Source organism: Streptopelia decaocto (assembly GCF_964273445.1).
Source record: "Streptopelia decaocto genome assembly, chromosome: 7".
NCBI lineage: Eukaryota > Metazoa > Chordata > Aves > Columbiformes > Columbidae > Streptopelia > Streptopelia decaocto.
In genome coordinates, this window is record NC_138661.1 from 42,379,700 (window position 1) to 42,407,207 (window position 27,508).

Below are 27,508 nucleotides of genomic sequence, written 5' to 3' on the forward strand. Positions count from 1 at the left end.
AAAGCAGCAGCTACAGCTTTAGGACACTAGCACTACCAGGCATCTTAGCTATACAAAATAGCAGTGTTTGCTAAGATCAGATGTTTAAGAGCAAAAAGCGTGTGGTGGTGAGTTCTACCTGCACCTGAAAGACTGCTTGACCAGTCCACTGACTGTACATCACTGCTAAGCTATTTCATGTCACAGCAGCAGGCTCCTTTCAAGAAAGCATTTGGACACAGATGGGACTATGCTTAATCTGGGCAGAGGTATCACAAGGACTAGACAATTTAAAATAAGCATTTCAACAAACTAAATATTCTCAACTTACTCTCAAGTTACAGAAACATATTCCAAAACAAAAAAGTGCAACTATATGAAAAATGCACTACTGCTCATAGAAAGTAAGAGTGCAAAGACTCAGGATTGCACCCACAAATAGTATATATATTCACTCATCTTCCTTATCTTCCAAACCCCAAGGTTCATGTCAAGAATAGCTTAGTTCAGTTCCTAGCTGCCCAGTCACTAACATTCTGAAAAAGAGTGACTTCTCTAACCAGCAGTCACCGCTGTTCCTACAGAGGCTGGTATAGTTAATGCAAACTTTATTTACAAAAGACACTTAAATTAGTTACTTCATGCCATGTGTCCATACAGAATCAACAGTTCAAGGATTACATGGAGAAGAATTCACAAAATTAAAAGTGAAATCACTAAAGGTCTTCTAAGAGTTAAGAACTAAGAAAAGATCTTAAAGACAGTTTTACAAATAAAAACAAGTTATGAGAAACTAGTCTGAGCAAGAGGATGGTTGTTTACAGGTCTGTACACTAAAACTAATACACAGACAGCCTTCTATTGTCAAAGAAATGCTCACTGATAAGCAGAGTATGTACAAATACTTGTGCCACAATGACTCAACCCCCCAAAATCCACTGTATTATACATAAACCAGTTTGTATACATTAGGCCTAAATGAGGCCATTTAACTATGAAGACTTCTAGTTTAGTAAACTAAAGCTGAAGACAGCCCAAGCAACAGCAAAGCTGTCTCTCTCGCATCTCTACTTGCGACTGCTTTTTATTCTCTCCAATCTTTTTTTCAAGTCATCAATGTTAGCTGCTGCAGAAGAGGGTGAAGCCAGGGTAGTTCCAATGCCAGAGGAATGAGTCTGATTGGAGTCCAGATCCAGATGTTGGTACTGCTCCCGTGACTCACGCAGCTGGGAGAGCTTACTGTGAAGCATATCTGTAGAGGATGCAACTGTAGGGACTGCTGGTTTAGAGAGCAGAGACGTCAGAGGTGGTCTGTCTTCCTGCTACAGGGGAGAAAAGTGAAGTGTTAAAACAGATAGCGGCAAAAGCCATATGAGAAGTACAAACCATAATCAATGGCTTTTCATCTTCACAAGCACTAAAACCAGAGGAAAAGGAAGGAGCAGTACAACACAGGTGATCTGGGGCGATGAAATCAGTTGCCAAAGTCAGACCCACGCAAAGCTAACTACAACACAATTTCTATCACTTAAGTAGTTTACATTTAGCTTGATGTCAGTAGGGACACAAAGGAACTACAGTCTTTAAAGACTAAAATTCACAGCAGACCAGTGTTTTACTGAGATAGCCTGCTGAAGTCTTGAAGAGCCTGAATTCTACCACCATAAAAGGGAAGCCCGTGCCTACAAGCAGCATCAACAGCCAGTGAGTTTTCTGGAGGAATGAGAAGAGGAAACTTGCACTGATTGGCAAGATCCATCTTGCCAAAGAGTTACAATGTCAATTCACTGTTCTTTTACAAATATGAGACTTCCATCTGCATTAGTTACCTTGTTGCTCCCATCTAAGAAGCACTTTCACTTCTCAGAGTTGTAAGCTAATGTACAAGTTTGTGTTAAAGGTTAAAACAGTGAGGTGCCTAAATGTCTATTACTAGAGTGAACACCAGTTCTCATGTGGCTGAGCACAAACTTCAGTAATTGTCACTGGATTACTAACACACAAATCACCAGACTTTTAGAAAACCTGGCCCACAGACTAGGTTTCCAATACTAAGCTCATTCAGCATTTCTTTACCTTAGTAGCCATGCACCCAAAACACATAAAACTTATTTCAAAGTCTTCATTCAGCTCTTACAGTCATTTCAAAGCAGAAAGATCTAGTATTTTCCCCCTCATTCAATTCAGAGGTCAATATATGTTAACCTTTAGAGAACAGTAGTTATCTGAACCTACTCACTACATAGCAAAGGAAGATACCAAACCACAGGGCTGTAGGAACAGCCTGCCTATACACCAGTGCTGCAAACAAAGTGGACTGCAACATAAGCCTACTCGGCCAAGAAATGAGTGTAAAGCCATTTATACTAGGTATGGTGACATGCAGTATAATGGAAAATAAACAATCACTTGAATCATTAAAAAAGTGCAAATGAGTTGCCTCCCCTGGGGATTTACAAATGTTGTCAAGTACAATACCTTTGCGTTGTCAAGGCCACAACGCTGTCTGAGGATTTTTAACCTTTCCAAGTAAACCGAAGGTCCCACTTCCTCCCCATTTGTGTTTCCTATAGATGAAGATACAGTGTGGGTAGAAGCAGGAACACAAGTTCCTTCCATCTGAGGAGAAATTCCTAGAAGATGAGGGGAAAGGAGAGGGGAAAAAAGAAAAAAAAAAGAGAAAATTAAAACCATCAAAAAAGTGTAAGCCTCTTGGTCAGTTCCTTGAAATAAGATGCAATGGTTGAAGAATCAACCAACCTATAAACTACCAAGCTATTTGCATTTGCAAGTATAGGCATATCACTTCATTGCAAGAATGACAATTGGAAGCCAAGAAAAAAATGGAGACATTTAAGAAGAGGCAGCAGAGCAGCTCCACATGTAGTGCTGAGGCTGACAGCTGAATACAACAGTGGCGGGGAGAAGACGATGCTGCTGCTGTGGATCAGAAGTAGCCATGATGTCCAACAGAGAGAACTCAGCAACTGCCAGAACACATTTAGGAGGTTCTGAAGAAACTAACATGAATTTCCTACAGTAATTTACTGTGCTGGTTTGACTGGAAATGGGTTAATTTTCTTCATGCAGTTAGGAATCTTTCTTTTTCACAGCTAGCATGCTCATTATGTGGACTAAATTTGACAACAAGAGATAACACCCCAGGCACAGAGTTAATGTTTTTAATTGCTCTGGTCTGAGAGCCAAAGACATTCTGAGTGCTCTGCCCACAGGTGTGAGGCACCAGGGAAGCAGGGCATGGATGGGGCAGAGCTTGACTGACATCCAGGCTGATCAATAAGAGTATTCCATTCCATTAGCATCATGCTTCGTATTTAAGGAGTTGGGGCCTTCTGTTCTCTCTCTCGCTTGCTCTGGGGCGCAGCCAGGGCAGTTTTGGTTGGGTCATTTAGTTCGGCCTTTTGCTGTTTTGCAGAGGCCTCTGGGCTTTTCTGCCTTTTTCCTCTCTTTTCCCTCTCTGGGATCAGCTTTCGGACCAGGTGCTGTTTTCCTGGGACTGGCTGCTCAGTGTGTTCATGAAGAATTGCCTTGAGTATCTTTTATTTCTATTTTACATATATATTTACTAGTATTGTATTAGTATTTTGTTATTAAACTCTGTTTATCTCAATCCAAGTCTCTACCTTCCCTTTTGATTTTCTCTTCTACTGGGGGGTGGGGAGAGGAGGTGAGCGAGCAGCCATCATGGTTGTATTGCTAGCTTGGATTAAACCATGACTTCTACAATACAGGGACAGGAGAAGGAATAATAGCAGGAAAAAAGGCTGAAGTCTCACAGAACACCAAAATGTGAAAGAAATCAAAGATAAAGATAGTTTTGCCAGACTGTTTATTAGTTTTTACTGTCAGCTAATAATGTGCCACATTCCCTCCCTAATATTGCATTAAATACTCACTTGTGCTTATCTACAATGAAGAGACTAACTAAAAAAGTGTTTTGCAGTATTTTATCCAATTAAAAAGTTGATTTATTGGAAAGAGTGGTCAAAGACTACTATAGAAACAGTTCAAGTTATTTAAAACAAACTTTGAATCCACAGTAAACAATACTCTTCTCAAAAAACCTCCTGTTCCATTTTTAGTAACCAAAAGGAGAATCTGACAGCTGCTGCTGTTGTAAACAAGCTGTGTAGTCTGCAGAAATTCTTCTTGATAGCAGATACATGAAGCATAGGCTAATGTTCAACCCACACTACAGGACATGAATTAGAACCACTCATTTACCAAGCCTTTCAGATGTTTTCTACATTCAGCACGACAATGGTTATAACATCGCTTTTTATAAACAAAGAATGCAGAGTCCCTGCAAATGGTGCCTCATGAAGGAATGTAAGCGCCAAGAATATATGTGACTTGCTTTGGAAACCCATAAACATCTGCAAATACTAGTTTCTACCAGGGGACATGTAACTTCTCTATCTCTGCTTCTCATAAAACAACCAGTTTTGCTATAACATGTACCTGTAGAAGCAGCAATGCGTCCTTTCCCCTCTCGTTCTGTTTCTATCAGCCGGAGGCCTCTTTCCACATAGCTCTGGAAGAACTGAGAGGAGTTTTTCAGGAAGGGCTCAATGTCTGCATCAGAGTATTTCTTCTTGTATTCATACAGCTCTGCAAGACCCTGGGAAGGAAGAGTTCATATGCGTTACTGCAACTGCTGTGCACACCATTCTGATGCATCATGCCTTCTTCCTACCAGGAAGGGACCACTTACCTCCTTAGTGTTCTCCTTGGAGCCAATTTTCTTAAATATTTCTGCCAAAATATCATTAACCTTGGCCTTCGAAGCCTTCTCCTCCTAAATAAATAAATAAAAGCAGACTTCTAAAACAAAGTGAATAAAAATGAAGGGAAGTTAGACAAACCCACAGTGCCCTCAGAGCTGCAAGCTGTGTACAGAGCTTTCAAGATAAAGAAAACCTTGATGTAATTAGGGTTTTACATAGCCACTCTTTACACAGAATGAGAGCATGCACACCACCAAGCTGTAGGACTCCTTTTGAGAAACTAGCATCTAAAACCTGACTTGGGTATGGTTCGCTTTTAGTAGATCAAATGCTGTATCAGGCAGCACAAACCCTACGTTGTATCCCTGGGTGTCCTGGAGAGCACTTCATCCTGGGGTATGCATAGATTAGTTAGGTAATAACAAGAACACACCACAAGTTCCCAAAACAGCCACAAATAAAAGTGAGACTAGAAGTGCATTTCTGACACTAGTTGCATATTGGAAAGGCAATTACTAATTCATATTCCACAATCACAAAGTTAAGCTTGTTTCTTAAATAAATTGCCTCACATTTCCTCTCGTGACCCTCACATTTGCACTACTTACTATGTGAGAAGCCCCTTTTTCCGTATCCTTATCAGCTTTGCTTCCAGTCTGGTTCATGGAGTGTTTCATTACTCTACACAGGTGAGCCTCCAGCTCAGACTCATTTTTGTTGTCTATCATTGTTAAATGATCCAAGATCTAAAAGGAGAAAAAGAGAATTATTTAAAGAAAAAAAAAAAAAAGAAAAAGAAAAAAAAGGAAAAGCTCTAGAAACTGCACAAACATCCAGTTTGAAAGTACATAATTAGTGACTGCTCTGACCTTGGGTCCTTTCAGCTTGCACAGGGTGTGAAGCAGAGTCTTCAGTGTCCTTATAGGAAACTCACTCTTACATTGCTTCAGCTTCTCTTTGGGAAAGACCTTCATGAAAATGTGGATATCCAGTAGAATCCGATCCAGATTGATGCTATTAATGGTTTCTGGAAGAAGACGCACCATTCTCCACAGACACTGGAACAAGAGGCTGACTTGAAGCAAGACAACTCAAGGAAGAAGTATTTACACAGCACATACATAGTTCTTTAGGTTTAACCTCATTAAGAGCATCTATATTGTCTGTAAATCATTCCAGTTACAAAAAGGTCCTATAAAAGAAAATATTACACCCATGCTTGAAATGCAGACATTTGCATGTTCAGTCTGCCTGTCCTTAGAGATGACAAAATACAAACCAGCTCCAAGCTGGAATTGTTTGAATCCACAGTGCAGTGCCAAAGCAAATAAGCCCAGTAGGTGACCACATGTCTCTGGACTGAGTCTGTATCAGTACACACAAGCTTCTGTAAACTATTAGCAGGCATTAAGCTCTCTCCTGGCATACATGAAGTCACTACATGTAACATCTGACTGTAGTCTTAAAATTAGGTAAGAGTTATAAGAAATATTTCAAGTATTAGCTACTTATTTTTGGACATATCTGTTCTTCCAGCTCAGCTGATTCAGATAAACCAAGTCCAAAACCTCTACTACAGGCTCACCTTCATGACAAGTTCTGAAAACTTGGGAGAGCTGGCTGTTGCTAGCAGACTGTCTTGGAGCAAAACAAGCAGAGCACTAGAAGGAATAAATTTATAATAGTTACACAGGGAAAGCACTACACACAATAAGAGATGCCAGCTCCCCACAGAATACCACACCAGAGACCGGGGTTAGTCCAGTAGTTTACATCATGATGTGAAACAGCTGCTTCTTTCTTTCTAGTGCATTACAAGAGTTTAAGAGCCAGTCAGCTGAACTACGAAGCAGTTCAGAATCACACTAAGCTGGCCTGTTCAGCCTGCCGCCAGCTGTGCAGATTGTGCAGCCAAATTCCAATCACCACGGACCATCAGTGATGATTCTTCAATAGCCAGCTGAACGATTCCACAGGCATTCTTCACTTGCAGAACAACTAACAAACTCAGCCATCCAAGGAACACACAAGAATGGGTGAAGAGAAGTAGTAAACATTTAATTTTCATTGTATACCTCAAGATGTTGGTCTGGTCAGATTTTTCCAGAACTTTCACTACCAAGAGGTTGACTGATCGGATGACCTGCTCACCCTCCTCAAGGTCTTCAACCCGAGAATCCAGCATTAATGTAATAAGACCATGCATTAGGTCCTTCAGCACACCAGTAGAGGCCTCTCGAGCCAGACTCTCTATCTGAAACAGCTACAAATTCAAGACAATATTAGAAGATTTCCCTGCATGCAATGTTTTAGTATAGGAATTTCTCTAGATAACACTGCCAAACGGTTGGACATCCTCCCCCCAACATTAAACAAAAGGTGTGTTGGTGAGCAATTAGCAACAAATCTTCATAAATAAGACCCAATAGTAAGCTAACTGAGGTACAGGACAGCTCTGGACAGACATTCCATTATCCTGCAACTTCTGCACAGGAATTATTTGCTCTTCACCTGAATTTTTAGGTCAAAGCCTTACCGAGATCATGCTCCCAATAATACAGCTGTAAAGTTTGACTATCTCATCTTTGTCTAGCTTCTCATCTGCCATGTGCGTATTGTAGATTAGCCGAAGCTGCATAAATGTAGCTATTAGGAATTGGTCAATGTGGCCAGACATAGCTTCTGCTTTGTCTTCCTGTCTGAGAACCTCATCAATCTGAGATTTAAAAACAAAACACCCAAGTCAACATAATGCAAACAGTGCAAAATAACTATAGTTTTAAAACTTTTTTATAAAAAAGTCTCACCCTGACCAATGCATTTGCCAAGATACTTGTATCCTAAGCTTTCACCTCAAATCAGTAGTGACAGACTTTCATTGCTAATCCAAACAAAATAAATTATTAATCTTTTAGAGAGCTGCAATCCTAACCTGCACACAGATGAAAATATGAAATGCTATATTATGCATTTGGGAATTAATAGCTTTATGAAATCTTCTGGATAAAATACTTCTACATAGTTAAAGCCACCCTAGAAACATATAAAAGCTACAAGGCAAGACAACTCTCTTGCTGAGGATCTGCAAAACAGTTTACATTTCAAGTTGAATCTCACTGGCTTAACTGGCTTTTTCAAAGTTGTAGCACAGATACTCAACAAGAACAGAGATATGCTTTTTTTTTCCCTTAGTGCTTTTGTGTTAAGAGTCTATTCTACATCATCCAAGTGGCATTTCTATTGCTAAAGCGAGTCAGATGGCCCCTGTGCACTTAGTTTTGTCATCAGGGAGATTCTGAGCAGAGTCCATGTCACCTGACATGATTGCTCCACCACAGTGCAACTCATCACCCTCGCAGACACATCATTTAGTATAGTGTGATTAGTCACTACCTTAATTCTCTTACCTGTGCCAGAGCCTGGATACTTGTATTTATATCACCACTGGCTACTTGGGAAATGACAAAGTTGATAGTTGAAGCTGTGTTACTGTGCATGTCATCAAAGTGTGGGGACACAGCACGGATTCTAAACAATTGAAGAAAATGAGATTCATTACTCTTTGAAGAGATAGCTGTAATTTACACTGAGCTGTTATATTCCAATGACTGTTTAGAGACAAGAAAAAAGGATTTCATTCTTCACAGGGCATACTCAAGGAAGGAATGATTCCTCTTAACATGTCTGTTGAACTACTTGTAAAGACACTGATGATGCATTTACAAACTCAAGATCCTTTTACTATGAAAACGCATGAGCAGAACTCAGGTTGTTCATTAGAAATAACTGCTCTCCAGATTCCAGAACAGTACAAACCATCACTTTGACATTTCTCTTCAAAACAGCTGACACTACCTTCTCGTGTAAACAAGTCTGAATGCAGAGACTAGCATGGTCAATTCAGCTTCTCAAAACAGTTTTAAAGTAGCCCTATTAGTTTCAACTGAGGAGTTAAAACTACACTCACTTGGGCTCAGGAATCAAGACAGGCTCAAAGATGTCATCTAGTTTGTGCTGTACAAGTGCTGGCATCTCACATCTGACAGTACCGTTGTCATTTTCAATTTCATCAAGATCCAGCTGAAATTCCCGTGGAACTGTGTGTGTTGTCTCAGAGTGACTGCCCATGTTGCGATTTTGGCTACAGAAACCAGGAGAGAGATGTTTATTACATATCCACAAAAGGCAAGAGTATTAGCACTAGCATCCATTGGTAGCCCTAAAGTTCTCATAACAGAATACCACAGATTTTGAAGTTCTGATTTTATTCAAGCCCCTCTAATAACCTCCTTTGCCTTTCCCTTAGCCATCAGTAAAACAAGCTTTTGTAGGCCAGAAAAACATCTGCTAGTTACTCGCCTTCCTAGCTTCTCTTATAATCCACCATAAGACCTGCTTTGGGCATCTGTGACAGACGTGTCTCTAAACGAACTAGTGCATACCTATCGCAATTTAGAGTAACATTAACAGAATACAGCATTAAAGTTAATGAGTGGCTTTTTTTTTTTTTTTTTTTTTTTAAATGATGGCTAGAATGCATATGTACAAAGCAACCTTGTAAGCTCATCTGAACCCAGGATTCCCAGCATCCCACACAACTTGTGCTGCATGTTAGATTTTCAAGGAAATGTTCTAATACAGCATCTGAACAGGGACTTTTATTCCAAGGTAACAAGCAGGTGACAAGGAATACTGCTTCTGAGCTTTCTGTTTCTGGTACTGTTGCCTCAGGCTCTATTATTCACACATGCTCATCCAGTTCTGTGCTGTATGTCTGCCCTGACAAGTTAAGAACACGGTCCAATCAACACCAAGTTTGATGTAACACAGAGGAAGTTCTCTCAGTATTTCTAATAGCTGCCTAACATGGAAGTGCCATGTCTGCCTGCAGCTTGATATATAGTTACCTTGGCAGAAACCAGTAATTTTAGTTTCTTTCTTTAGAAAGAAACCTGTAAATAACCTAGCACTGGCCATGGTGAGCCTGTTACCATCAGGAAACGATGACTAGGATAGAAATTGAAAGATACAAGAGCCTTGCTACCAAGGAGTTTTGTGGGCAGTACTTACATCCTATAAGTGCGATACATAATTCTGTCCATGGAGAAGCAGTGAAAAAAGGCACAAGACCATTTAGAAAGATTTCAAGACAGACAAGACAAAAAAAAGATTCAGACATTTTGTTTTATATTATATGGCCAAATTTTACAACATGCAAAGATGATGATACAAGAACGAAAATAACATTGCCAGACATGGTATTGGTACATACACTGTGCAGGATATAGACCATAACATAACATTACGTACTTGAGTTTGGAAGACATGTCCTCAGCTGGTCCCTTCCGCAGCATGCTGGCATTAGCGCTTATGTTTTGAGTACGCTGAGGTTTCTCCTCTGCCTGTCTCACTGGAGCAGCAGACGGTCTCTTGGCTGATCGTTTTATTCTTTCCTCCAGCATGCTCATGTCTTTCTCAGAAAGCTGTAACGCACAACACTTGCACTCAATTTGCATTGTAGAGATTTTAGAAATCTTGGTCACCTACACGAGGTATAGCAGTTATTACTGCAGATTGAAGTTCTCTAATACCAAGGCTAAGAACTGTCAATATGACCATCTAGCAGAAATCTCAGAGATATTCTGGACTGACAGATGCTACTTCAGGATCTAATATATATTGACAAGCTGTAGAACTGAATACAGCTATTTCTAGACCACATAATTCCAAGTCATCTTGAATTTAAACTGCAGCAGTATCATGTATTGCTGCTTGCATTGCTGAAAAAAAAAAACAAAACAAAACAAAAAACCAAACAAACAACAAAAAACAGTCAACAAACCCACACAAAACAAAAAACACACCAAAAAAAGGCACCCACTTACCTTTCTATATCCCCTATTAGGAGCCCAGGCAATGCTTTAACTCTCTGGACCCCTCACAGAAACCAGGGTCTTTCTAAAAGCTGAACTATTTCACATACCCATAATGCAACCTGACCACAAAGTAAGCCAACTGAACGCTCCAGATCATGTGATGACAAGAATCATATTTACCTGCTCACCTAGAGGACTGAATGTTAGTAATAACTACATTTGAACAAAAGTAGCAGTGACAATTTTTTGGAAAGTACTTTCCAGCATCCCTATGATTTGGAAACCTTATTGAGAAGCCATGCATTTTGGAACAAGATGGACCATACTTAAGCTCAGAAAGCCATGGTTAAAAAGGGCTGAATGGTTCAGGTGCTATAGTTCTTTTCTTAACCTTGAAAATCCAAAAGCAAATGGACCATGCAACACAGAGGAGGAGGCAGACTGTACTCTGAACAACAGTTAAAGCAAGATGGGAATCTAAAATGTTAATGAAAACACAACATTGATTCTCATGAAGATTCTCTCAGAATCACGTTACATCTCAACATTTCAGGAAGTTGGGAATAAAAAAAAAAACCAAAAGCAAAACACCAGCCTTGCTTCCCTGTTCATCGTACTCCATAAAATATCCCTCCAATAGCTTGTATGCACTGTGGCATATAACACAATAGAAAAATAAGTATAGGCATCAACATATCTATCATATTCCCATGAGTTTAAGTGCTGCTAGAAACATTACCAAGACCACAAATTCAGAGAACAGAACAGGTAAGAATGGACTAACAGCTCTTGATTCAGCTAGAATTCAATATACTTAGTCTGTTAGGCACGGTAATTGTAGACAACATAGTGAACTAGCTTTCCACTGCTGGAGACTGGAAACTGAGTCTTGCCACCTTTAACTTTCACTGCATTTTAGATGACATGGCTGAGTATGACTTCCAGAGAACAATACAGCAATACAAAGCAACAAATTACTGTCACAGACCTTAAGCACTGAAGTGCAGTATTAGCACAAACAAACCAAATTTGCCAGACTGCAACTGCAAAGCAGTTGGTAGAAATTGGCATGAAAAAGACAAGAGTACTTGATGAAGCCCAAATAACTTGCTATTTTCTGCCCAATAGGTTACCCAAACATCATTTTATGTCACAAGTATTACCTATACCGTTGACTATAAACAATGTAATTCCCATAAAAGTCAGTGTTCTGCTTGTTTCTTCAAATTTAGTTTTTCATTCAACATCCAGGTTATATATCCCACAATCAGGAATTAAGCAACTAACTGTTAGAGGATTTATGGTGTAGCAAGTTATTTTCAGCATTACAAAATGCTCTTGACACAAACAGCAACATGTGTCATGACCCACCACAAGCAAAACAGTGCTAATTCCCTCCATGAGTGTAGGGATTTGAAAAAAAATAAAATAATTTTTTTTTTTTTTTTTAAATCTTGTTTCCAGTTACACTCACATTTCCAATCAGCTTGAACACTTGGTCGCCATGAACATTATAGACAGTCACAATGGTGTTCAGTGCAGCATTGCGCACAGTGTTGTCCCTGTCACCAATATGAGTTGCCATTTCTTTTAAGGCTTTCCCTGGAGTTGGCTGGCATACATTCATGCCATATGATTCCACAAGACATCCAAGTTCTTCCAGGCATTCTAAAGGAAGAAAATGACACATGCACATTCCAGTTTAAAGCTGCTGGGAAAAAAAACTCTCCCAGTGATGACAGATATACTTTCAGGTGATTTCTGAGATTAATAGTAAACTAAAGGTTCAAACTACTTCACACAGCATCTAAAAGCTGTAAATCACCCCTATAGCCTTCAAATATTTTGCATGACCATATATGAGCAATGTTTCAGGTAACTTCACAGGTAGTTTAGACAGGTGAGAGCTTGCAATGCTATATTATATAATTTACCTTTCTGATTATATCAAGACGAGATATTCTCAAGGTGACTATGGAGTTGTTTGAACTACAAACACACTGCAAATAATTTCTATAATAAAGTTAAGACAGATGTACAGTGTAGAGACGTTTCTTTCCGAAGTCTTGATCAGATTAACTGATTCCCTTAGTCACCTGGGCAATAGTACTGTTACTGCTCTCTCCATTACTGTTTCACTAAGTTAACAAGCCTACTCAAGGGAGGCTCATAGTGTTAATACTGACAGCAATTTAATAGATGGCTTGTCTTTGGAAGATAAAAAGACACCAAAAATAAAAAGCAAGATGATACTACTTTAAAATTTGACCCCTTAAACACAAACATTTCCATAACATGTTCTACAAAACCAAATCTTACTATCTACCAAGCACTATACACTGGGTTTTTCAAGTTAAAGAAACCAGAGCAATTTCAAGTACTCTGCAATTGCCCAGTTCATGATGCCATTTCCCACCTGCACGCTGTTTTGAATTCTTGGATTTTGTTCCCTCCATGATGAAAGTGAACATCTTGCTGGCTGGATAGATGAGACACATCCTGTTGAGAATGGCACGTACATCCCTGCGGATGACATCTTTTGGTTCTCCTACCTAATGAAGAAGTAAAATAACATTAAGAAAGCCAGAATTATTCTCAATGCAAAACCCTTTTGGTAAACAGCTTCTGAAGGCAAATATGCATTACAGAATCATAGAATCATTTAGGTTGGAAATAAACATTAAGACCATCAAGTCTAACCATTAACCTAACACTGCCAAGTCCACCACTAAACCATGTCCTTAAGTGCCACATGTACACATCCTTTAAACATCTCCAGAGATGGTGATTCAACCACTTCCCTGTGCAGCCTGTTCCACTGCTTTCACCCTTTTGCCCATGTTCCCTTCCAATGAAGAAATTTTTTCCTAATGTACAATCTAAGCCTCCCCTAGCAGAACAGGAGGTCATTTCCTCTCTTCCTATCACTTGCTACTTGGGGAAAAAAGAGACCACCACCCACCTCCCTACTACCTCATTTCAGGTATTTTATGGAGAGCTACAAGGTCTCCCTCCCCATAGCCTCCTTTTCTTCAGGCTAAACAGCCCCAGTTCCCTCAGCTGCCCCTCACAGGACTTGTTCTCTAGACCCTTCACCAGTTTTGTTGCCCTTCTCTGAACTCTCTTCAGCACCTGCTGCCTTTCCTGTAGTGAGGGGCCCTCTCAGACCTCACCAGCATTGAGTACAGGGGGATGATCACTTCCCTAGTCCTGCTGACCACAGTATTTCTGATACAAGCCTGGATATTATTTGCCTTTTTGGCCACCCGGGCACACTGCTGGCTCATGTTCAGCCAGCTGTTGACCAGCATCCCCAGATCCTTTTCTGCCAGGCAGCTTTCCAGCCACTCTTCCCTGAGCCTGTAGTGCTGTCTGGGGTTGTTGTGACCCAAGTGCAGGACCTGGCACTTGGCCTTGTTGAACCTCATACAATTGGCCTCAGCCCATCGATCCAGCCAGTCCAGATCCCTCTGTCTGGCCTTCCTACCCTCCAACAGATCAACACTCCCACCCAAGTTGGTGCCATATACAAATACTGAGGATGCATTTGATCCTCTCGTCCACATCACTGATAAATTAAACAGAACTGGTCTCAATACTGAGCCCTGGGAAACCCCACTCATCACTGGCTGTCAACTGGATTTAGCTCCATTCACAATATATTTGGAATGCACATATTACAGTGTTTGATGGTAGCCTCATATATTCCTCAAGAAAAATAACTAAGTTTCTGTACAATGAACTGTACCTTTAGGATAAGGTACGGGATGAAAGAGGATGCTTCATTTTCAGTAAGGTGATACTCTTCTTGACCCAGCAAGTTGAAAAGCAGTTTAAGGTACTCAAGTGTTTTCATCAAAACACTTGTGTTGGTATCAAAGAACCGCAGGGTAACCCATTTTAAGATCAGATCCAGACAGCTGATGACTCCATCTTTTTCACTCTCCAAGTGCTTAAAGAAAGAAAGAAAAAAAAAAAAGAAAAAAAAGAAGTTGTGCAAAATGAAACACACTTTTCAAGAAAAGAACAGATAATATGAAAAGCTATACCTGATAAGATGATATACATCTATTGGTTGATCCCTAGGAATCATAAGTACTCACTTTCAACTTACACAGCTTTCTGAAATTCTAAAAAGTCTCCAGTGAGTAAATTTTCCTTTCTCCCAAGAAATAATATCTGTACCAATTTCATCATTCCTCTGAAAAATAATTTCTGTGTATGTTAAGGTTTCACCTTCACAGAACAACCGCCCCTGGCTTTTCAGAGAATTCCTATTTGAAATTTTTTTTTTTTGTTGTTTAAATTCAAGTAGAAACTTTCATAGCAGAGAATAATTCTGTACACCATCAGCTAATACCACAGATCCAAACTCACCTCAATCATAACAGCCAGTGCTTTGTTGTGGTGCTGGAAGTCAGCATGAAACATCTCATCCTGTAGCCATTTGGCCACACAACTGGACATCTGAGTTTTTAGCTGCTCAATATATTCATCACGGGGAGTAGTGAAATTCCACTTTAACACCTGTAAAAGGCAACATTCGGGACTCAAAGCAAGCAACACCTTTTCTTCCTGAAAGAATCTGTAAATTGCCTCCCTTTTAATTATGCTATAGAATCCATTTTCAACTAATGGGGAAAATTCAGTGGTGTTTGTTCACCTGGGCTTACATGAGAAATTTTTTTTATGTGTAGTGGTTATCTTTAGGCCATTATCTTAATTATTATTACTTACAGTTGATGTTTTTAAGCTATAGATAGGCCTATTTACTAGCAAGTTACAAATAACAAGCACAGAAGTAATAGAATTTCCCTAAGACAGACAAACTTGGTAAACAGGGTCATTTAACATAAGTACATTAAAGCATCTACAATGTATCCAAGAACTCTGAAATTAGTCAACCATTTTCAGGGAAAAACTTGCTGATACTTCATAACTGAAGACCATCACTACAAAGCTGTAAAACTCCTTCTGTTTTTATTAGTCTATAAATGCACAAAATTTGAAATCAGAACAGAAACACCACAGTAAACCAAATACTGGTCTGTGAAAGTCAACTGAAGAACTAGGTAATCAAACTTTCATGTCACAGCACGTTGAATTTTAAAGTAAAAAATGAAAGAATGTGCTAAAATTACTCTCTTTGAAACTTGTGAATAACATTCAGATTTTTCTCACCTTCAGACCTTTCTCATCTTTCATCCTCTGTTCTTTCCCATTTGGGACTATGATAAAAATAGGACCTGATTTATCATCGTCTTCCTTCAAATTAGGCTTGCTTAGCACTTTCTTCCCCTGGACACCCTAAAAAAAGCAAAGTATTAACAGGCAACACAAGACCTACAGACCTGCCTCAGTCCAAGCAGTTGCAAGCATTAGATACCAGCCAACCTCATGCTGCGTATGTGTACAAGAGCCAGAGAGAAGCTCGAAGAATACTGTTGATTAGAATTTTAAAAGAATGTGCTCTGCTGCTGTGGAAGCAATACCCACGACAGTGTGCGCAGTAGCACCCTGTGAAATAGGACACATCACTCAACCAGTGTGCTAGTCACCCACACAAATCCCTAAATCCCAGTGTGGTACCTGTTTGATAGATTTGCTCTTTGTCAGACTGGTATTGCCTTTGCTGAGGCTTGTATTAGCTTTGGACAAGCTGGTATTGCCCTTGGACATACTGCTATTAACATCTGACTGCTGCAAATAAGCCACAGAAAAGGCTTTGTTGTTACACAGCTGTTTACTCTTAGGAGTTACCAATCCAAACCTTTTAAAGCGTTCACAGCAAAGACATTCTGAGTTTCAATGGAAGACTACATCAGCTCAGGCAAATCTACAACATCCTTCAAGGTTTGTTCCACTCATTCCTGCCACAGATCTGAACCTTCCTCAAATGTACTCATTACAGCACTACTATACACAATGGAGGCAACAGGACTGTAGAACAGTTTGGTTGTCTTTTTTTTTTTAAGTTATGTACATAGAAGAAACTTTAAAGTTAACAGCAAAATAAAAAATACTGTTAACACAAAACAACAGGAAAAACCTAACCACAAATTCTAATGTAATCAGTTGAGATTATTACTATGCATTTAAGCATTTTCATTCTGTTTTTGCACTCGTGACAGAATATTTTATCCTTCACACTGTAAAGGAGAGATTAATTTATTTTGATTAATTGATTCAAAAATACTGTTCAAAGTATAACATTGGAACTGCAATCATAAGAATGAATTCAACAGCATGAAAATCAAGTAGGCCAAACAGATTTAGAACATGTACTGAGCTGCTTGCGAGACTGCATTTTTGACAACACAAACTTTAAGAACTAAATAGGTAATGACAAAAGTAGTGGTTAAGGAAATTATACAGGAACATTTGTCATTTCAGAACCAAGACAGACATGAAGATTCTCAGTAAAAGCAGTCCTTAGCAAGGGCTATACTCTTCTACCTATGATACATTAATGAACTACAGCTACCAACTTTATTGAACTAATTTTTTACAAAATAGAATCAACATACCTTAGCTTTAGAGGAGGCTCCTCCTGCTTTGGCTCTTTTGGGATCAGGCTTGGATTCCATGGTATTGGACCCTGAATCTTCAGCAAGTGCTGGAGAAACAACAGACCATTTCAAGTTATCAAAAAACTGATTTTATGTCAGCACAGTTCTCAACTCTTTGTGGACTGAAGAAAAACTGCTCATTGATACAATACGCTTACCACACAGAGGTCTGAAGATTTTAGACCCATAAAAGAAATTCCTTGAATTTCATGTTAGCATACAAAGTTTTCATAATTAGGATCATAATAGGTTAGCAAATTCGTAGTTAACAATTTCAGAATGCACACACACATATACTGTGGAGCCAATGTCTACAGCTGTAGCTGTACCCAGTTTGAGCAGGTAAGTCAGCCCCAGAAAGATAAGGCAGGACTGCCTCTTTGAATCACTTGTACCCTAATCCCATTACCCTCTCTTCTGCATCAGCACAAGCATTCTGGTAGCTGTACAGTGAACTACACTAGGGAAATAGTACAGAAAAATTAATGAAACATTTAAAAAAATTATGCTAAAATCAGACTAACATCACAAAAAAAATGCCTCAAGTCTATGGGTTTTAGCTTCAGTACCAAGTAGAGGTTTTCAAAGAGAAGCTGACAGATGGTTGTGTGGAAAGGAAAAAAACCTCCTACATCAGAAGTCGACTCAATCACAAGTAAGACCAGAAGCGCAAACAAAACTCACTAGGATCACACAGCCATTTGTAACCTTAACTATGCTGAACTCCTCCTGCTAAGTATCTATCTTCCTCTGCCGCATCAAAAAGCTTCCCCAAACCCCTGAAAACTTGACTTCCACACCACAGATATATAAGACTATTCACTTGTTTCCACACATACATGCACACAATACATATGAGTAAACACAAACCTAATCAAATGATTCCCTGCAAGGATACATTTTCAGAATTGCAAAGCATTAAATCCATACATGTCCACTTAGTTTAGAAACAGAGAAGCACTAAAATCTTATTAACTAATTTTGTTTGTATGTTCATTTACTTTCCAGTGTATCCACATTAAAAAAACCAAACCAACCAACCAACCAAAAAAAAAAAAAAAAAAAACAACACAAAAAGAAACCAGAACAATGGCTGTTAATAGAGCAAATACTGCACAAGCACCATAACCTTTGCATCTATGAAGCAATGTTTTTACTACCAGTCCAAATCACAGAGGTAGCCTAAAATATGTAGTTCTGAAAGTTATCTTTAAAATAGCTTGCTTCTCCATTTACGTACAATTTATTCTACAATAGCATACTGCAGTTAGTATCATCCATGTACAACTAAAAGCTCTTCCCCGCAGATAATCAAGCTACCATCTTCATCAAATTTAACAGCAGAGATTTAATCTAGTCCTTTAATTCCCATGCGCAGATCCTGGAAATAAAACCCCTTCCTAGAGAATCAATTTTACAGAACCCATGGCTCTCAAAACCAAACAAGCAGTAAAGTGTTATTTTACACCAAAACAATTTCTTAAGGGAAAAGAAAACCACCCTTTCTCTCAGTCATTTCCTAGAGCTTAAGAGAGGTTACCTGAGGCAGGCTGGAATTTGGCTGGAGCTGCTCCCCCTGCCACTCTGGAAGATGCTTTAGCGGGCGGAGCTGGTTTGGCTGGCATGTTGGCTTTGGCCTTCTCAAGCATGGCCAGTACCTGGTCTTTGGAAGTTGGCTAGAGAAGAGAGAGTGGGGAGGGAAGAAGTGATACGTTTGGAAAGATTAGTGATACTGACTACTAATACATGTCACAGACACAGAAAATGACAATAGTTTAAAACAACCTATTCTCTGGTTAGTGTATTCCAGGACATTTATTTAAAAGATCGATGTTTTCAAGTATTGCTGTTCTGAGATAAAAATATCTTTCCATTAAGTTTCTTCTGCAAAACCTATGGGAAACATGTGAACCAGCAATTTGTTCCAGGTGAGCAGTCCTATGACATTAACAGAATGCCCTAACAGTGATTTAGCACTCAAGGATCCACAAGATCGACCAAATTGCTAGAAGCCATCTTAAAGCATGTGTTCAAAGGCACACAACTGAACAGTAACTGGTATGGAAACCATCTGCAGGTAGATTTTTTTCAGAAGAAAAGCAGACTAAATAAATATCAAGCTCCTGAAGTGATAAACCTGCAGTGGCAGCATTCCTTCTAAGGCAGAGAAAGCTCTAACTCTCAGCCTCCTGATGCTATTTTCAGCCCCCCTGGAAATATTCAATGCAGACTAGCTTACATGACTCAAAACAGTATGTCATGAGATTGTGAGCCTGACTTGTTAACGTCTACTAATTCAAGGCCACGTTATCTCCGTGACAGCAATACCTTCAGCTTGCTGGTGGCTTTTGTCATCTTCTCAAAGCCAAGATGCATCATAAAGAATGGCAGGGCATCCTGTGCCTTTTTACGCACGTCCCCATTTCGATCTTCAAGGCAGGAGTACAGGTGAGGCACACACAAGAGCAGGTCAGAAGGAACTGAACGGAGGGTAGGCAGCTTCTCAGCCAACCAACCAAGAAGCTGAAAGAAAGACAAAAAAAGAAAAAATGTTTTGAAGAAGTGCTCACAGCGCTCTGTCAGGCCATGAGAGCCTGAACAGTGGTCCTTCACATGCCACTGTGCAAGCAGGAAAAACACCATTCCAAATAAAAACATTTGTTCAGACAAATATCCTTAACCAGCATCAACTTTAATGTCAGCAATAAAATAAAAAAGTTCAGTACAGTATGTTAATACGCAGTTAAGTTCAAACTTGGAGCCTGGTCTGCTAGGACTGCATGGGCTGTTTCGTCCTTTTGAAACTAACAAACATATCAATGCCTCCAGTTCAGTTCTGGTCTTCATTACCATGTGGTTAATTTGAGGGAAAACACACTAGGCTCTTAAAATGCCAATCAAATAGACAAATGTTTAATTTCAGAGGCGCTGAAATCTGGATGACAGTTGTCACGCAGGAATAAAGTTCCTTATTATCCTTCTGGCCTTTCACAATTTTATATCAGTATGAACACAAAGCTACTTGTTTACTCATGTAATGGTAGCATTGTGTCATTTCAGTCTGCACAGATAAACACAGTTCATAGCAAGTAAGGTTATTTTGATTAGACACACAAAGGGAGAAGTTTTTTTAAAAGAAACTTACCTCTTGTCTTAGGAAAGGATTTTCTTTTTTGAGCTCCTCAGACAGGTCTTCCCCTTCCAACCACTCTTTCATGCCAGTTTGTTCAGCCCAGGCATTCACAGTTGCTAGTGCAGCAGCACGAACATTATTCTGTGGCAAGAACAAGATTTAAGAAGAATAATCCTAAAGAGGGGTCAGAAGATTACAACAGAAGAGGCAACAGATTCACCCTTCTACATCACAGGCTTTGCAATCTCTATTTTTATTCACTGCTAGAGAAGTCAAAGATTCAGAAGAGTTTAGTTTCAGTGACAGTATCAGCTACAGGAAGTCACTGAATTAGCCACTATACTTACCTAGCATAATTAAAAAAACCAAGCTGGATAAAAAAGGACAAAGGCTGTCATTAAAAGCACTTTGCATCATTCACTGATGAGAATTTTGGGAGTCTCCTAACTCTCAAACAAGCTACAGAATATGGTTAATGATTTACATAATGCTTAAAATAGACTTAGCACATTCACAAATCAAGGCAAGTGGGTTACAGAGCCTGCTATTGGGGCACTCTTATTTAAGACACACACAGACAAAAGTCAAGCTAGGAACAGGGGAGCCCTATCAAATTCACATCTTCAGTGTTTTTTCCAAGCAAAATGTAGAACAGCATTCTTTTTGGAGTGGCTATATGAAGTTAGGGGAAGTCAAATGGAATACTTAACAACCATGGTTCTTCAAAATGTTATCAGTATAGTCATGACTCCATACATGTGACTGTCTCCTGTAGGCTGAATTTCTGAGGCAAGCTGATAGTATAAGAGACTCATTTAGATTTAGTATGTCACCTTTGCATTTAAAATGGATTTATCCAGGCATCTACCTAAATAAGAAGTGAACATCTTTGCAAATAACTTGTCCCATCTTTAAGCTCATTGAGGGAAAGAAACAAATCGTGTGCTACAGCTAAATAGATGCTCATCAGCCTCTCTGAAGAGGCCTTAGATCCCATCACCAAAACCTAACTTGTCCTCATTCAAGTTATAGGTTGTTGGTTTTCTTCAACTATTCAGTGGGTCCACTGCCAACATTTCAAAATAGGGCCCAAATAGGGCCCTCCTCAACCTCAGAAACTCCAGCAACTGGAAAAACTGCATAAATCTTGTAGTACATCAAAAAAGTTACTACTGTGACAATGTTTGAATGAGCATACAATCCTGTTAGTGTTGTAGTGCCTACAAGTAACACTGGTATTCCGCATTTTAGTACAGGTTAATTGCAGTTGGTCTTATCATTAAGCCATGGAATTGCAACTGAAGGGAACTTGTTTTGTCAACATTAACCGGTGAATAAAAGAAGAATCGAACTTAATAATGTAAAACCTCAGTTCTTTAAGATTCTTCATGAGAAAACAATTTGAACCAAGAGTTTTTATCTAGCCCTAGGACTAGCCCTAGTGCTTGCATTGTTTGGGACAGATAGATCCCATGTGTGCTCTTTTTCCTACTCACATTCAGAGCAGAGACATCAGATAATTGCCTGCGACTTCTGGCACAAGACATTGGCATCTTCCCAAGCCTCCTTTTCCCACTGCTCCCAACAGCTCTTTCCCATGGTCCTAGCTTTGATTTTGACACAGCATCTTGACAAGCTCAACACTGACATTATACAAACTTGGTGTCAGTTGTGAGTGTCCTGTATCTACCTAGAATTCAAAGGTCTCCTACACAGTGATACAAAGACAATGCACACTGGACTCCACACTGACACACTAAAAGAACAGAAGTTCTACAAGCAACTTTACCAAGCAAACCTGATTAGGATCTAAAGTAGTATATTTTCAGCATTAAAAGTATGCCAACAGTCACCACGTTACATTTAAAAGCTGAATTCTGACAATGACTGAGTTTATGTACAAGCAGAAGAACACATCTCAGGCAGAATATATATTCAGGCACACATTCATATTTGGATAATAAGTTGTCATTTAGACAAGAAACTTTCAAAATAAATTGCTAAGCTTCCAAAAAAGTTTTAACTATCATCCACCTCTCAAAAGCAAGGCCAAACAACCATAGTTCTTCTCAGGCATAGCTCAGATAGTGAGCAGCAGAAGGGAAAGACCTTGATGAGTATCCTACCTTACTGTCTCCTAGGACTGTAATGACAGGAATGCCCAAATTTTTCACATGCTGTTTGATATTGGGGCCCATTGCTGTTGCCAGCTGCTGAAGGATGCTCAGTGTTTGTTGCACCTGCACATAAAAAAAAGGCTTTGAATAAAATACTATTACAACCATGTGCGTGAGAGTCCAAGTCACAATAGAAAAAGTAATGCTACTGTACATCTAGGCTTGTCCTTCAGAATGCCTGTTCAACGTTATCTATTCCAGACTCCAAATTCATCACAGATCAGTAAAATTTATTTCTATATTCAGAGTAAATAAAGTTCAACCGAACATTTTCAAACAAGGCACACTTCACTTTTGTCACAAGCAGAGCAATTACTCAAACTTATTTCTTCTTTACTTGCTTATCTTACATCCAGGGGGGCAGATTTTCCCTTTTTGAAGGCTTTTTTTTTTAATATTAAGCAAAGAGAAAGGCAAACATTTATAAAAACAGGCAAACATATGAGGTAGAAATACACAGTTTGCCGTTTTCCAACCGTTGATTTCATGACATTGTAACAGACTGAGTAATAAGCAAGGTTCAGAAATCATAAATAGTTTGTCTTGAGTTCTAAGCTGGAAATAGCTGAAACACTATTTTAAATAACATACCAAGATTTTATTGGAGTCATTGAGACGACTCTTCAAAGCAGTCAGAAGTTCTCCTATGTTTGGCTCTATGAACTTAGCTTCATTAATTATGCTTGTCACTTCATCTAGACCTTCCTTTCTGATCTTCCAGTTTTTGTCCCCAATTTTAGACACTAGTTCAGCTGTGATCTTATCACTAGAATAGGAAAAAAGATTAAAAGTTCATTTTCTTATTTGTGTGTCTTGTCATATTTGAGTGGTATAGCACCACAGATTTCTGCCTAGAAAGTGTTTATAAACACAAAGTTTTGAATTACAGTGGAAGCAGGTCTTCAGGTTGCAGAATCCAAACCTACCCAATATCAGTTCTTGGCAAGAGATCCACAACATCATTCCCAACTTCCTCTTGTTCCTCTTCCTCACCATCATCTCCACCTCCCACACTCTGCCTGGAAATTCCACGAGTTGGGGCTGGTGCCGTCTGCCCTTGCATCTATGAGCAACAAAAAAGCCAAACACATAAGAAAAATATATATTAAAAAAATAACCTCCGCCACCAAACCCACACACAAAAACGCCCCAAAAAACAACAAACAAAAAAACCCACACCCACAACCAACCAACAAATACACATAACTAAAACACCCAAACATCACACACAAAAATCAAACCAACCCCAAAAAACAAAACAAAAAAAAAAACCCACACAAACAACCCCGTCCTCCCCCCCCCCCCCCAAAATTCAGAAACAGCTATTTTAGAGTTTTTCATTTGACATTTAAAAAAAATAAACACTTGCACAATATGAATGCACTGTCTCAGGGCAACAGACTTCCAAAACATTATGCTATTTAAACAAAACCAGAAACTTTTGAAGTTTCTAACAAAAAAAGTGACTAATGACATAGTCAGATACAATGAGTTTTCAGCTGCTTTGGTGAGCTGCCTTCAAAAATCCAGGTCACCTATAGAAACACAGGTTAGACCACCATATTATTACAGATTCCAACTACTGAAGTTTCCAAGTAACTAATGATGTTTGGTAGTATGAGAGCTACACTTCATACCTTTTCAAATTCTGCATCTATCTGGGAGAGAAGGGCTGGCTTCTCATCCTCAAAAAACATTCGCAAAGAAGGCCCCACATACAGGTACATGACTCCCAACAAGGTAATGGCAGAAGTCCTCACAGCCTGCCAGAAAGAAAAGCACTCAGTCTTCACATTAAGGATCAATAATAATTCAGGATTACAATTCTAAATTTACTCACTGGGTTAGTTGCAGCAAGAGCCGTCTTCACGTTACTGATAAACGCTTTGACATTCAGTCTGTGGGAAAAAGATAAGCCCTGTAAGTAAAACAGAACACAGGAAGCACCAACAAAAAACCAAATTCATCACAATATGCTAAAGGAAAAAATGCAGAGAACAGATTCATACAAACAGAAGACACTTGCACTTATAACATCACAGGTACAGCATAGACAGTAGCTATTTAAATAACTATCACAAGACATCAGTTTGGGGAATAGCCTACTATGAAAATCAATACAGTAAACAAGATAATTTATATCAAAGATCACTATTATTACAGGCGGAAAGTATTTTAAATTACATCACCCACATAATAAAGGTGAGGATTGTTTTTGGTGGTTTTCGTTGGTTTTGTGTGGGTTTTTTTGGTGGGGTTTTGTTTTGTGTGTGTTTTGTTAGTCTGTCTCGAGATCTTCCAGAAAAAAAGCACATATTTCAAAATTAAGTTTACAAGAAAGGAAGGTTTACATTGCTGGATCTTCTATACCATCACTGAATTAAATAGAAGAGATAACAGGCAATTATGGAATCCTCCTTTGTGCAGCCTCAGTCACTGCTGTTCTAGTGTCACATCTCCACATAGATTACCCCGCTGGAAATACATACTTTTTGAGGAATTTACTGAAGACAGTGTGTTTTCCAGACTTAATCAATGTTGTTATCCATTTAATAGCTGCAAAACAACTTGGACAGGCATAGTAACCACCTAAGTCAAATAAACTAATATTTGAAGTCTTCGCTGATTAGATATTTTGTTCCCATGAGTAAACTTTATTATATATGCTTGACCACATTCAGTTAAGAGGCTGGCGATTAATAATTAAGGAACACTATCCCTAGTTCTGATGAAAAATCCATTCTTACCTTCACAGTGCCAGATGCAATAACAGCTATTTTGTTGACCAACACTTCATCTCTCTTAAGGAGAGCAATACCATACTGGTATGTACTCTTCTGTAGGCTGTCAGGTTTTTGTTTGTTGGTTTGTTTCAAAGTATAAAATATAGTGATCCACCTGAGTGCAGGCGCATCCAAGTAGAACCGGAATAACAGACATGCAACACCACAGCTCCTTGCCTAGCCCACTCCTATAGCATATAAACTATAAGTAGAATGCTCTTCAGAGAAAGCCAAGTGAATAAGGCATCTAGTAGTGTAATAGTGTCTTATACTATTAGCGAAGTCAGATAATTCCATTTACACCTTTAGAGCTAGAAGAGCACCTGACAGAGCTAGCATCAGAGTTTAAGAAACAGAAGTTCAAATGTGCTTGCAGTCACCCTCTTCAGAACAATTTGACAAGGAAGAATCGATTCTTAGTCCTAGATCAGAAATACTTTCAGTTCAAGTTTCTCTTAACAATTTACTTAAAAGACATACCCAGAAAAGCCAAACTCTTTAATTGCGTTTGAAAGCCAGTTCAAAGTTTCTGACTGGTTTTTAGGATTCTTTTGAGAGAAAGCCATGGCCACAACCTGGAACCAAAGAGAGTGAAGTGTAAATTTTCACTGGCAAACCAAGACAAAAAGCACTGTAATAAAGAATAATAATAATAACAATAATCAAGAGTGAAGACATCTGCAAAAAACAGAGCACTGCAAGTAAAGAGAAACAGCTGGGGTAAAATACAAGGAAAAAATTGTTGTTTCACTGTAGCAGAACAAGATTGCAAGTGAAGTGAATCAGAAGCTCCTGACATACTTAAAGGCAGCCAGAGGTACATTTATCGTGGATGTGTACCTGCTTCGGCAATATTTCAGTAAAGTATTGATTTACTACTCATTATTTCCTCTTTTGGAGGAACTTGTATTTAACTTCTGCCTTAGGATGTATCTTCAGAACAAACAAATAACTTTCAGGGAATAGAGAATAATCAAAGATTCAGGATTTACTCCTCAGACTGAAAGAACATTCCACATAATATTTCTCATTTTATTTACTGGAAGAATACCTTTGCTGGTCACTCACCTGCTCAGCAGTCCATGGCAACTGACAGGCCTCTGCTATTGCTGTCATTGCTTCTTTTGCATTACTCCCACATTTCACATCACCGGCCTTGTCTACAAGACCATCCAGCACGACTTGAGCTGAAGTTTTGGAGAAGTTTCCTTTCTGTGCAATCAACGCAACTATATGAAGTTTCATCTGCATTACCTGGAACATCCGTAACAGGAAGAAGTTACTCATGTCTTCATTATTTTAGACAAAACTTCTAAATCTATATATTTTTATGGATACACTAAAAACATAGGTAGTTGTGGGTGAACGCAACTGTATACATAAAATATCTACTTGTGTGTGTCTACAGACACAAATGTATATATACATCTCAATATATAAAAATGTATGTGTGTTCACACAGACATCTGTGCATACAAATACATACTTTATATACACACACTTGTATATATACATGTATGATCATATATACACAAATTCTTTGTATATATGCAAATACATATATTTTTATACCCATAGGTATATATATACAGTTAATAATACTGGGCAGCCATTATCTGCTTTTAAAACTTATATATGCATACACACACACACATATCCGCACACACACACATACATGTAGATATCTCCAAATGTTGTCTCTAAGACCCAAATGTCAGCAGAAACAAAACCAAATTTCAGAGTTCATATTCTCATTCACTACAGATAAATCTGCAGTCACAGTGCTATAGTCTTGCAATTGGAAACACAGCTTACATTAGGTAATAAAAATGGACTGGTAGTTACTGCAGGATAAGGTATTACCTGAAAATTTGTTTCCTTCCAACCAGGTTTCTTGGCCAGCATTCTTACTAGAGCCTGGCAAGGCATTTCACTTCTCTCCATAAGCTCTACAGCCTAAAGGATAAACATGAAGTTAGCCAGTGGGTCATGAGCAATACAAAACCAAAACCACAAAAAGTTACAAATGCCTTGTAAATATTTTATTAACACTGAGCTAAGTTGCAAAAATTCTCAGCATAAGAGTTTACCTGAAGAGCCTTACTATAAGACCCACTTTTACAGGGTAACTATTTTGCAGGTACTGACCCAACATTTGAACTACAGTATTTACATCGCTATACTTTGTATGTTCTTTAATAAGCGTTCTTACAAGCACTAGTGGCCCTTGCAGCCCTACAAAT

At 38.9% G+C, this 27,508-nt stretch overlaps 1 protein-coding gene across 1 annotated transcript in view; it reads right to left on the reverse strand.

The window, feature by feature from the left end:
• Positions 1-570: 570 nt before the first annotated feature.
• Positions 571-27,508, reverse strand: part of CKAP5 (cytoskeleton associated protein 5) — a 52,093-nt gene continuing 25,155 nt past the window's right edge. Inside the window, exons 16-44 of the mRNA XM_082057409.1 lie at positions 27,129-27,221; positions 26,334-26,519; positions 25,746-25,840; positions 24,323-24,380; positions 24,120-24,245; positions 23,409-23,545; positions 23,074-23,248; positions 22,432-22,545; positions 20,318-20,446; positions 19,501-19,695; positions 18,713-18,848; positions 17,131-17,219; positions 15,785-15,910; positions 14,981-15,130; positions 14,352-14,555; positions 13,020-13,155; positions 12,078-12,271; positions 10,038-10,210; positions 8,695-8,868; positions 8,135-8,255; positions 7,264-7,443; positions 6,803-6,990; positions 6,313-6,388; positions 5,597-5,785; positions 5,336-5,473; positions 4,715-4,798; positions 4,462-4,621; positions 2,458-2,612; positions 571-1,301 (exon numbers count right to left, since the gene is read on the reverse strand). Coding sequence (XP_081913535.1) covers positions 1,047-1,301; positions 2,458-2,612; positions 4,462-4,621; positions 4,715-4,798; positions 5,336-5,473; positions 5,597-5,785; positions 6,313-6,388; positions 6,803-6,990; positions 7,264-7,443; positions 8,135-8,255; positions 8,695-8,868; positions 10,038-10,210; positions 12,078-12,271; positions 13,020-13,155; positions 14,352-14,555; positions 14,981-15,130; positions 15,785-15,910; positions 17,131-17,219; positions 18,713-18,848; positions 19,501-19,695; positions 20,318-20,446; positions 22,432-22,545; positions 23,074-23,248; positions 23,409-23,545; positions 24,120-24,245; positions 24,323-24,380; positions 25,746-25,840; positions 26,334-26,519; positions 27,129-27,221 — 4,236 coding nt within the window. The 3' untranslated portion in view covers positions 571-1,046. The remainder of the gene's footprint in view (positions 1,302-2,457; positions 2,613-4,461; positions 4,622-4,714; positions 4,799-5,335; positions 5,474-5,596; positions 5,786-6,312; positions 6,389-6,802; positions 6,991-7,263; positions 7,444-8,134; positions 8,256-8,694; positions 8,869-10,037; positions 10,211-12,077; positions 12,272-13,019; positions 13,156-14,351; positions 14,556-14,980; positions 15,131-15,784; positions 15,911-17,130; positions 17,220-18,712; positions 18,849-19,500; positions 19,696-20,317; positions 20,447-22,431; positions 22,546-23,073; positions 23,249-23,408; positions 23,546-24,119; positions 24,246-24,322; positions 24,381-25,745; positions 25,841-26,333; positions 26,520-27,128; positions 27,222-27,508) is intronic.